This window comes from Electrona antarctica (genome assembly GCF_951216825.1).
Source record: "Electrona antarctica genome assembly, chromosome: 17".
Lineage (NCBI taxonomy): Eukaryota > Metazoa > Chordata > Actinopteri > Myctophiformes > Myctophidae > Electrona > Electrona antarctica.
The window spans coordinates 25,137,995-25,150,205 of record NC_136798.1 but is presented as its reverse complement, the minus strand read 5'-3'; the positions used below and the strand labels follow the sequence as shown (position 1 = coordinate 25,150,205).

The 12,211-nt window shown below is 43.2% G+C and overlaps 1 protein-coding gene across 4 annotated transcripts in view; it reads right to left on the bottom strand.

The window, feature by feature from the left end:
* cdc42bpab (CDC42 binding protein kinase alpha (DMPK-like) b) overlaps window positions 1-12,211 on the bottom strand; it is a 114,049-nt gene that overhangs the window by 27,566 nt on the left and 74,272 nt on the right. For 2 of the 4 annotated variants that reach the window (XM_079525554.1, XM_079525552.1), the window contains exons 15-23: window positions 11,659-11,779; window positions 11,236-11,346; window positions 10,821-11,059; window positions 7,230-7,335; window positions 3,794-3,918; window positions 2,085-2,190; window positions 1,589-1,740; window positions 1,229-1,320; window positions 345-421 (exon numbers count right to left, since the gene is read on the bottom strand). In XM_079525554.1, the coding sequence (XP_079381680.1) occupies window positions 345-421; window positions 1,229-1,320; window positions 1,589-1,740; window positions 2,085-2,190; window positions 3,794-3,918; window positions 7,230-7,335; window positions 10,821-11,059; window positions 11,236-11,346; window positions 11,659-11,779 (1,129 nt within the window). The remainder of the gene's footprint in view (window positions 1-344; window positions 422-1,228; window positions 1,321-1,588; window positions 1,741-2,084; window positions 2,191-3,793; window positions 3,919-7,229; window positions 7,336-10,820; window positions 11,060-11,235; window positions 11,347-11,658; window positions 11,780-12,211) is intronic. The other 2 variants (XM_079525555.1, XM_079525553.1) reach the window with 1 other exon arrangement.

Genomic DNA, 12,211 nt, shown 5'->3' with positions numbered 1-12,211 from the left:
TCCTATAGTTGTTTGGCTGAGGAGCACTTAGGAGTAAAAAGGATATTTCACTTTCAAACCTGTTTGAAAGTGAAATATCCCTTTGAGTGTCTTGCTCAGGAACACTTGGACATGTAGACTGGGTGGTCTGGGGGTCGAACCGGCAACCTTCCATTTCCCCAGACGGCCTCTCTACCCACTCAGCTACTGCTGCCCTCTTGACCATCATCCTTTGAAAGCACATAACTGATTTGTTTGAAGCTGGATTTGATGGATGGCCGCTGACATTAAACAAGATTAATATGGAACCCGTGCCGAAACCGTGTGAGGTCGAAGTGTTATGGGGTCACGGAGGGGCCACTTACGTCAAACTGGTCAAGGGCTGAGGTTGGGGCGTTGAGGAAAGCCAGGAAAGAATTCTGGGAATCCTGGTGCTTGACACCTACAGAGACATAGAGCAAACAGGCACAAAACAAAATGATAGAAAGGTGTTTGGACGTGAATTGAGAAATAATGATCAAAGCCTTTCGTTCAGTAAATGTGAGGCTAGTAGGAAGCAAAAGATTTGCATAAACATTGGAGATTTGGGCCTGGAATGAAGATTATATTTGCCAAATCTCAGGCTCAGTGCAAAACAATGTTTCTTATTTAAAGTCCCAGTTACAATAAAAACTCGATTTCAACAGCCGACTTCAGAAGTCCAATTGAGGTTTCATTCCATAAAAATTGTGCTTACAATCACAGCAGCCACAGAAAGTGATACTCCACTGAGAGATGACTAAAACCTTGAAAAATGTCTTTGAAGCTTTTTTTAATCTAATGTTTGTGGTTTTCTTATGCTATTTCAGACGACTGCACGTGAAATTGATTTCTCAGTCAAGTGTGACCGTTTCTTCTTTTTTATATAAACCATGATACAACCATAGTCTATGGTCTTAAAAGGCACAGTTTGTCCTGCATTAGATCTACATCAGAGGCAGTGAACCATTATTTTAGACCGTTAAGAACAGGCTCTCAAACAACTTGTTGCTCTATTCCTTGTGTCTTCCGATTGCTAAAGCCCATTCATTTCCATCAATAACAAAAGGATGAAAAAAATATTATTGATCATCATTATGAATGAATACTGACCGATAAAGTTTCTTTCATCTAAATACACAACACAATTTGCTGCCATAGCTCTTGCAAACAGAGCTACTGTAAGACAGACAGTAAAAACCTGGGTGTTTCAGGTTGGTTGTGCTCTCACCTCTACGTAGTCGCATCTCCTCTGTCTCTTTCTTCAACCTGTCGATCTCAGCCAGGAGATCCTGGTTCTTAGTCTCAACTTCCTGCAGTTTACTGGGATACACACAAACACGTACATTCAATGAAAATAACATTATCCAAGAAGTATATGAAGACTTATGGTTTTTGCCCAGTTGCCAATGCCAACAGACCCCATATTATAAAAGAACACAATGACACCCATAATGACAAGTTTATCAAAGCTTTTGTTCCCATGAAAAACACCACAAGAGCACCACACCGATTTGTTTACGGCCTGGCTCTGCAAGAGGCTAGACGTCTATGAGAGGGTCTGAGTGTGTTCACTTTGTAATGGATGTACCATTCTGTGGAGATGCTGTTGGCCTTCACTTTGTTGAGCTCATCCTGGATGCTCTGCTTGGCTCTGATCTCAGCGTCCAGGGCCGACTGCAGCTCCAGACGGGCAGACATGTCCAGCTTTGCGAAGCGACGCATCTTCCACGGCATGTCCTGCTTGGGGAGAGAGAAACAGAAAAGTAGATGTTACCGAATGAAATAGACAGTGATGTGAGGGTGGAAAGATAGATAATACTCAAGTGTCAGAATGTAAAACGCATGGGTCCATTTGGTTCCATTTGTGGAGTAATATAATCTAAGGATTTCACTGTGTAAAGAGGCAGAGAAAGATACTAAAAGCAGGAGCATGATTGCATAGAAAGGAAACTCCCAGAGATGCATGTCTAACTCTACATTTAGTCCAACTTTGATAGACAACCAAACACTGTGTGTGTGTGTGTGTGTGTGTGTGCGTGTGTGCGTGTGTGTGCATGTGTAAAGAAGAGTTGTGCATGTCTCACCGTGGCCCGTGCTCCCAGACTGGTGTTCCTCAGTCCTTCCAGCTCCTCTGTCATTTTAGTGGCCAGAGCCTGCAGGTAACCTCTAGCATCCTTCTCATCACTCACCCTGCAACACACACACACATATGTTTGCATAAATGTAATAGTTGTGAGGGCATGGCTCCCTTGATAGAGCACACACCATTAAGGCTCTGTCCTGGGTTTGAATCCGACCCGAGCCCTTTGCTGCATGTCCATCCCCGACTCTGTATCCTACGATTTCCTGTCTCTCTCCACTATCACTATCAAAGAAAAGGCTTGAAAATAAAAGAAGTAAATAAATGAAATAAAATATTTAGAAACTATGTCTGCAAACTTAACATGCATTTATAAACTGCCTAGCTCTGACACAGAGACAGAGCAGGGTGTTCATCTTGCAAGGGATCACTACTTTCCGCTACAGTTTCCTTCAGTATTGTTCCGGGCTTTGTGCATGCGATGGATTTAATTAATTAAATGTCTTGCACTTTACGTCAAGAGACCCAACACTAACCTTAAATGCAACCCAATCCAAAGCCTAAATATGAACAGACTTCCTTTGTATGGTGAAAGATGACGGGACATTCTTCAAATATGTCCTCAGTTGGGGACAGATGACAAAGAGCACACACAGCCTCTCCACACAGTCACGTAAACAACTGTCACTAAAACAAATTGATATCACTACACATCCTGTGCGGGCAACAGACACCTCATCGCTACAACATCACACACACACACACACACACACACACACACACACACACACACACACACACACACACACACACACACACACACACACACACACACACACACACACACACACACACACACACACACACACAGTGAAGTTGCTCTTGGCCACCAACACTAATCCTAAACAATGAGGCAGAATAAACAGTGTGTGCGATGAAACCATAAACACAGTAAAATAACGGTAAGACAGCAAGTCCTCCTCCAGTGCTACAAAATAACCAGATACTCGATAGCAGTGCACCACATGTGCACACACAAACTATTAGTCCTTTTCACAACATACAAAATTGCATGCAAATAAACTACAAATGTAACCACTAAGAGACTCTCTAGCAAACCAGCCTGATTTCATTTCCTGGTTGAATTCTCTTCAGTAACACACCATGTCCACCAGGGGGCATTGTGCACCCCCTGAATTCTCCTGAAGGGTAGATTCCCCAGTGTGTATGAATGCATGTTTGGAATGCGTGTGTGTGTATCTGTCTGTGTAGAATCTATGAGAGCATATCAGTGCGTGTCAATTTAACAGACTGTGGGTATCATTGCATTTGCATCTAAGTGCATCTGTGTGGGTGTGTATTGTGTGTCTGTGTGGTTGGTATGCACGCTATGCGAAGACTGCAGTCTTGTCCATGGAAGGGAAGCTGAACAGCTGGTGAAGTGTCAGCTGGGGGGGGGGGGGGGGGGGGGGGGGTTCTCTGATCTGCAGAGGTATGTGGAAATTGCTGCCGTTTTACTCCATAATGGAATCCTATACACAGCTAATACACCTTGTGAGCAAGTATTCATGCATGCAGCATGCGTGCTTTGAGTTTGAGAAAGTCTGTCTGTCACAGGATACATGACATGAGAATTTGAGCACAACCGTTACACATGTATGTACAGTAGGTGGTGTGTGGTTGCGTGTCTGTGCGTCTGTGTGTGTGTCTCACCATTGAATGATCTCAGTGATCTGAGCCTCCCAGTGTGCCACGCTCTCCTTCTTGTCAGCCAGCTCCCTCATCTCGTCCTCCAGCTGTCGGTTGCTGCCGCTCACCTTCTCAAACATGCTGGTCAGCTGAGAAAACAACACAGGCATACATTAATGTATACACAGACACACACACACACACACAAAGCCTTGCATCAGTCGGGAGTCTGAGGTAATGTTGAAGATACAGTATATATATTTGTATTGTTTTGCTACTGCTACTTGTGTCACACGGCCAAGGGAACCTGAGCCAGCCTATATGGCATGATACAGAAAAAGAACTCCTGCAGACTCTGACCAAAATAATAATAACTAGATAAAGTGCCCCTCGGGGCACCAGTCTCCACCAGGGCAGGTCAGGTTGTGGCATCCTGGTGGCGCTATAATAGGTCAATGTGAAAGGGGTGCCATTTATTCTTACTCCTTGGATGGCAATTGGATGATTTGGTTCAAAACATGTGTTTTGCAAAAACCCACCTGTTGGTGAAAGATGTCACGTAAATTGCACGCTGCGTTCATGATTTGAGGCTTTTTGTTCTAAACGGGCCAATCCTGCAAACTTTGAAAGCCAATGTTAGCCAATTAGGATGTAGCCAATTAGGATGAAATATCGGACAGATCCGTCTTGAACACATGACTATAGAGATACCGTGTAACGATTTGCGGGATTTTTGGACAGAATCTGCAGGAATAATATCAGAAAATGTGTTTTACAAAAGTTGGCCTCCTGGTGGCGCTATAACAGGCCGTTCTGGAAAATGTGGGGCAGAGGTTCATCGTTGGCATCCAGGGAGTGTGTGTGCAATATTTGGCATAGACCTGGTTAACGGTGCCGGAGATAGCTAGCTAGCTGGTAACAGACGGATGGACTCACACACACACGGACGGAGTGCAAAACATACTCTCTCCCCATGCTTTTGGCCTGGTGGAGACAATAAATAATACTAAATCATAAAGAAATACAATTCATTATGGTAAAAGGAAATTCCGAATGACTTCAGGTGTGCTTGATTTATCCCTGCAGACATTTTAACAGCCTTTCTGGTGGAAACCAGGCTTTAGAAGATTAAATAAATCACGGTGCTTCTATCCCCCTTTTTTTCTTCCCTCCTCAAATATTCAGCTATTGTTTGTCATTTTTCACTCACGTTACTTAATGGATCCTGTTTCAGATTTATCTTTACACCTGGTGTTCTGCGGGCTATGTGGCGTGCAGTGAAATTTGTGACATCGTGGGGTCAAATCTATCTTGCGAACTTTGTCATCAGTGCATAAGTCTTAGCCTCTCTCTAATCCTTCCTTTCACTTGACTCAAATAAAGCCCAGATACCCAGAAATGTCCTAGCATAGGCGCGGTGCCGCAGTTGAAGGCCCCTGTGATGTGGAACCGCACATCGTGTCTCTGGCAAGCCTAGGTTCAAATCCCACGAGAGCCTTTTACTTTCGGTATTGTGGCTACTCTTTAAATCTTTAATAGTGTCTCAACTGGGAAAGTCAAGCTCTAGGAGGTTGGCCTACACATTCTCCCTCTCATAAACTGACACGAGACATGTAATTACATTTGAATCTACTTTCAATATTGCTTTGTTTCTCCTGCAGCCTCGTAAGTGGGCACATCACATGCCAAGATGAGATAAGCCAAGGCTAACGTATTCCAGTAGTATTCTGCCTATGATTGGTTTATGGGTTTATGATAGACAGACGTAATGCATTCCGGGTATTTTGGATTTTAAAAACATCAGTTTTGGGTATGCAATAGTGGAATAATAACTCTTCAATAACAATCATGTGCTATCATTCCACTGGAACTCCTACCCACATGTGTTCTACATTTGACCAGGACATTGCCTTTTCAACTTTCATACGCAGACCATAAAAATAACAAACACCCTGGCTTTTTATTCCACATGTCAGAATGCCTCCTCTCCTTTACCGAGACATTATTTGACTTGGGAGCTTCTTGCTTCCAACTTCCAAGTACCCATTCCCAACTTTCCAAAGTCAATAAAGTGCAATCCAGCGGGCCATTCCATGGGAGTACGCGGGAGGCTATGGGGTGTTTTTAACAGAGGATATTGAACAGTGATTACTTTGGCTTCACCAGGAGAGAGGGAGGGGGGGCAGAGGAAGGAATGTGCTGAAAGAATTACCTGGGGTTACTTAGGGTATCGCGGTCTTTTGTGAGTGATAGCTCATTTCCACTTTGTTGCGCAATCCTTTTGACGAGTGTCGCTCTATCATGTCACAAATACAAATTGCCCCCCCCTTTTTGTTTGTGTTTTGTTTGTTTTTTGTAAAAGAAAGTGGCACTGGTCCGTATGGTTGTGTGGTTAAGAACAAATTAGTTTGAGCATCATGTGTGACCATAGACATAGAAAGGTAGACGCCTCCTTCGGCTCTGGGGCATCTGTATCTCGAGTGAGGGCATGCTTCCGTGAGGCACGTGGGAGCTTGCCAAGCTTACGCGTGCGTCACAGAAGGGGATGTTCAGTAGGCCAATCGGTGGCAATGTAAACGTTTGTTTTGTCATTCCAATAAAGCTCCTTTGAATTGAATTGATAAGTCCTGGAAAAGACGCACTGTGACTGGCCAGTAGTCACTTTGAGTGGCAGCGTGCCTTCCGCACTTCCACTTGATTTCCGGCCTCACTGTGATGCAGGTCGCGCCAATGAACACTTTAATTGCCCGGGGTTATTTAATCCATTACATTATAGCGCCCATTCGATTTATAAACACGGACCCCTTTTCCGGACGGACCGGTTGTTGTTGTGAATGTGTGTGTAGCAGCTAACAATAGCCACACCACTCTAGAGTCGATCGACAACAACGGGGGGTAAGAATAAATCTATCGCGACTAGCGACTGGACCGTGGAGCGCCGTCTAACACAGAATATTTTTTCATAATTAGATGGGATGATTTAGATTGCGAGTTATGAACGTTTTAAGATTTTCGTTTTCATCAGCTAAACAGGGGAGGGAGTTTTCCGATGACGTCTCACTCTTGCGCAACACCGAGGATTGCCCAACAGGCGCTCCTGGGCTATGGAGCCATGCGATCCCTTCTCATATCAATAAACTTCGTCTTTTGGACAATACTTCGTCCTGGTAGTCGGGCGTTACTAATAGAAAGGACAAAGAACTTAGTCCTGGGCGTTGGGAGTGTGAACTGCAGCGGCCAATGTAGTATCTAGGTTTTTATATCTGTGTGTGTGACAGCCATCTCTCACCTTATCCAATGTAGTATCTAGGTTTTTATATCTATGTGTGTGACAGCCATCTCTCACCTTATCCAATGTAGTATCTAGGTTTTTATATCTATGTGTGTGACAGCCATCTCTCACCTTATCCAATGTAGTATCTAGGTTTTTATATCTATGTGTGTGACAGCCATCTCTCACCTTATCCAGTTCACTGGATAGCTTCTTATTCTCTTCAGTCAGAAGTACTCTCTCCCTCTCGTACTTCTGCTTGTACTCCGTCTCAAACTCTTCACGCTCGCTTTGGCTGGAAGGAAGAGAACGAACAAACACACACACACACACACGTTTGTATTACTATAATTGTGAGGACAATAGGACATGAATACTTTATGACTTCAATGTTTTGGGGGGCATTTTTAAGCCCAACGGCAACAATAGAAGATCTACAAGCTCACAGCAAAATCATTGCGATGACATTCTACTTTCATTCTCAACCCTACCCTTAGCATTCCAAGCTGAACGCATCCCCCAGCCTGACTACCGGTAATAGCAAAAGATAGCCTATCCACAAACTCGCCTACTATGACATGTCCTACCCACTATGACATGTCCTACACTTACCCTACCCCCTTAGACAGCACTTTTTAGACTTAGATAGCATTTGAAACAGACTTATAGCATGTCATGTAGACAGCACAATAATTGCATTGTATGTAGTCATAGCACATCATAGTATATATGTACAGCATAGTATAATATATATGTATAGTTTATATTAGAGCTGGGACTCGATTAAAAAAATTAATCTAAATAATCAGAGGCTTTGTAGTTAATTAATCTCGATTAATCGCATTTTAATCGCATACCATTATTCAACCCGAGAACAGTGAGAAACCTTTTTTTTTTAATGTTTTTTGGTATCCCAGTGAATAGTGACTACGGGATTCCACTCATTTTCAACATTTTACTGTCATTAATATACCTTAGAGTTGTTGTGTGGATATAATAAGAAAGTCCCCCCCATTCTGTGTTGCCTAGAACTGGAGGTCTGAAAAAAATCAGTAACATTATGAAGTACATCTCAGTGACATCACAAAAATGTACTTCATAATGTTACTGTTTTTTTCAGACCTCCAGTTCTATAGAGCGTCGCAGTCCCGCCTCCTACCATGGCCCAGGAAATGAAATCCAATGCATTATTCTCATAGACATTTCGTAAAGTATTTATTTAAAGACGGTTACGCCGCGGACAAAGCCAACTCGAGTCGTGACAACTCATGACAACACAAACAATATTTTGGACCAAACAAATAATTAGAAAGAAGAAAAAAACGGCAGGTTACAACACTTTTTTGTTGTTTTTCTTCTTTCTAATTATTTGTTTGGTCCAAAATATTGTTTGTGTTGTCATGAGTTGTCACGACTCGAGTTGGCTTTGTCCGCGGCGTAACCGTCTTTAAATAAATACTTTACGAAATGTCTATGAGAATAATGCATTGGATTTCATTTCCTGGTCCCGGGTAGGAGGCGGGACTGCGACGCTCTATAGGCAACACATAATGGGGTGACTTTATTATTTCCAGTGCACACAACTCCATAGAAAAATGTTGAAAATGAGTGGTATTCCCCTTTAAGCAATACAACTTTTTTATCCCAACAGATAAACAAGAGCAGCAAGTGCCTATATAGTGTCTTCAGTGTGTATATGAAATACTCAAATGTGCTTTACATGGCGGGGCATGAGAACAAATAAAAACAACTTTATTATGGGGGAAACATTTCACATGAGGTTGGGGCTGACCCACGCTTGTCGCTTGCTACTTCAGTATGTTTCGCATCGAGGACAGCTTGACAGCGGTGAAATCACCGCGAGTCTCCGGTGGTCTGTGAGACATGTTAAACTGAAGCAGCTAGCAAGCCTAGCATATAAGCTAACGTTGGTCATAAATGGATCATTTCCCTCTGACATTGCACACAGCCATGCCGCTATCCACGCGTCCATCCGATAGCTTTTACATCTAAATGTCCCATCCATGGAGCAAAAGCGATATAAGCGGCTTCTTCATTCGATTCATTTGGGTTTGGGCTTTCTGACGGAGCTGTAGCCTGTAGTATAGAGTAAACAACTGCTGCTGCTGCTGCTCGCGTGCCGCAGCCTATTCAGTACTACTAGAAACGCACCCAGTGAGAAACGTTCCGCGATGGAAAAAAAAGGTGCGATTAAATGCGTTAATTTTTTTAACGCGTTAATTTTTCTGTAGTTAATTAATCTCAATTAACGCGTTAAAGTCCCGGCCCTAGTTTATATGTATAGTGTCATTATATAGATATGTTCTAGTTATGTTCTTAGCTTACGCATGTTTCTTGATAAATGCTTTTTATATATGTGATGTATTCCCATGCTTTTTGTTCTTGCTTAATGTAAGTCGCTCTGGATTAAGAGCGTCTGCTAAATGCCTAAATTGTAAAATTGTAAATTGTCCAGAATAGGGATGCTAGGGTTCATGTGGTTAAGCAAGGGAAAACATCATCCATCATTCTCGCTTTCCGGGGGGGCCTGAGCATGACCATATTTCAAAGCCGAACTAAAAGGTGTGTGGGACAACGACCACATTATTCAGCCCAAACTTATTAAAGCAGTCAGAATGTGATACCCTTGCCTGTTGTGTGGATAATAAAAATGAATTAAGATGACCAGCAAGGGGTGATCCTGTCAATGCGACCAGGCAGGGGAAGCTAGGCTTGAGGGTACAATAACAGAGCTACGAGGGCTTTCTGCCTCAAAAACAACTATATTAGAAGTTGATCAGCCTGTGTCCTTGAGAAGTTCCCAGGGGTTCCACACCACAACAACAAAACTAAAGACGTTTTTACTTTTATTTCCAACTGTTTCATTTCCTAGTCACACAGTGGGATGTACCTATAGTGTTTGTGTTGAGAGAGAGAGAGCAGCTGTTTTAATCCCTTGGTTTTACTCTCGTCTCCTGTGTTTTCATTGCCGTACTGACAGTAGAATGTACCATTCTGGAACGCAGTATTGTGCACTGAAGTCCAATCTCAACACAGAGGCATTTAATTACATGGAGATCTGCAGACAAGATTTTTATGCTGCGGACGAAGGCCAAGCCACCCAGGACAGGGTTTTCTGTATGTGTATCTATGCCTGCCCACTTAACCCATTAAGACCTGAGGCCGATTCCAAAAATGTCTCCTAAATTAATTTCTGAAAAGTTAACTGTTGCCATATCAGTGGTGCTTTTTCAGGTCAAGGACTGGATTGCAATTCTGTATGTTGTCATATCAAAGAATTAAGGAACAATTTTGTGAATAGTGGGAAAGTTGAAAAGCTTTTAGAAGATAAGGTAGTGCTACTAGCAGAACTACAAATTGAGTTGTGGTTAATGTAACTCTATTCCATTATGGACTAGGATGAACTATTCAAACATCTGTTGTATTACTTTTTCTACACAGGGGGTTGAGCTATTTTTAAAGTGGTCATAATTACCTCACACATTCATCGCTGCAAAGGAAAATGAAGAAAACAACAGACATTATCACAATGGTTGAGATGCCTTGTGGCACCTTGTTTCCTTTAAAATGGTATATATATATATAAATTAAATTAAATAAATGAATGTTGCTAGGGGTGGTAGAGTCTGTGTGAGGCAGGAGTCAAGTTCCTGCCCACCACAGTTGGAGTCTGGGGTTCCAACTCTCTGTAGTGCATCCGGCTTGGCCGGGTGGTTCTAAGAACAAACGGAATGATATAAAAATAACCGCATCGTGTACCTCTCGCGGCGTGTCTTCTCCAGCTTGTCTTTGAGCATCAGGATCTCTTTCTGCAGGGCGAGGTGCTGGCCCTCGGCGTCGCGTAGTTCTTTGCGCAGGCCCTTCAGCTCGGTGGCGTGCTGCGCCTCCCGCCGGTCCAGCTCCTCCTTGTACAGCAGAGCCTTCTTCTCCAGGTCCCCCCGCAGGCGGCCCACCTCCTGGTCCGCAGTGGACGGCGTGGCAGAGCCCATGGGCTTCGACTGGGGGATACAGGGCAGTGTTAATCTCGTCAAATAAAACCGACAAAACTAAATCAATGTCAAAATTAACATTGAGGGGAGACGTTTTAAGAGTGGGGAGGCAGTGAGGTGGGTGAGAAAGAGTGGATGAGGGAGGACGGCATTGCAACACGTGCGTGTGCGCGTGTGTGTTTTACCTTGAATCCTTCCAGCTCCTCTTCTAGTTGTCGGCTGTACTGCTCATTGCGCTCCCTCAGTTTCCTCTCTTTCTGTGCCTCCAACGATTGTTCCTCTGCCTGGGCCTCCATCTGAGAGCACACACACACACAATTAGAGAATGATCCTTTCTTTTTCAATCACATGCTCACACAACACGCACCTTGAAACACACCTTCAAAGGTTGGTTTAATTTCACATAATAGCCAAATGATACGATTACTAATAGATTCACCAATTACAATACAGCACAAATCTAATATATTCTGCATGGATGTCTTGTATACATATTCATGGAGAGACAATATTAAACAAGGGCTCCACCAAACACAAACCACCACATACCATAACACAGACACAGAGAGGGAGTGCGCTACAGTAGCAACTACAGGGGTCTACTCTACCTCCTTCTTGGCCCTCTCGGCCTTTCGCACCTCCAGGCGGAGAGCTTCCACCTTCTGAGTCTGACTCTCCATCTCCTCCTCCTTATCGCGCAGCTGGCGGCCCAGGCGCTGCTTGACCGACCTGGAGGAGAACACGTTCAGATTAACACACTTTCATTTATCCCTTAGTCGAAATGCATCGCTGCTCTTGCCAAAAACACAGTTGGGTGGTGTAGGTGAAAACAAAACTGAGTGCAAAAAGGATGACGTCCCTACAAAAATCACAAAATATATAGGCCTAGATATAATGTAAAAGTGATATTATATGAAAATGTAAATGGCATGAATGCAATAAACACCAGGGCTTTCTGAAAAGGACAAATGTATGTCCATTTACCCTGTATTTGTCAAGTGACTAATTATTTATGCGTGTATTGCAAACAATCAATCAACTAACCAACCAATCAACAATCATTTGTTGATCACACAGTTGATCAGAAAATCAATCAGTTAATCACCCAGCAATGAGCTAAACAATCCCAAAAAATAGGCTACAAAAAAAGGGGCTCAAAGC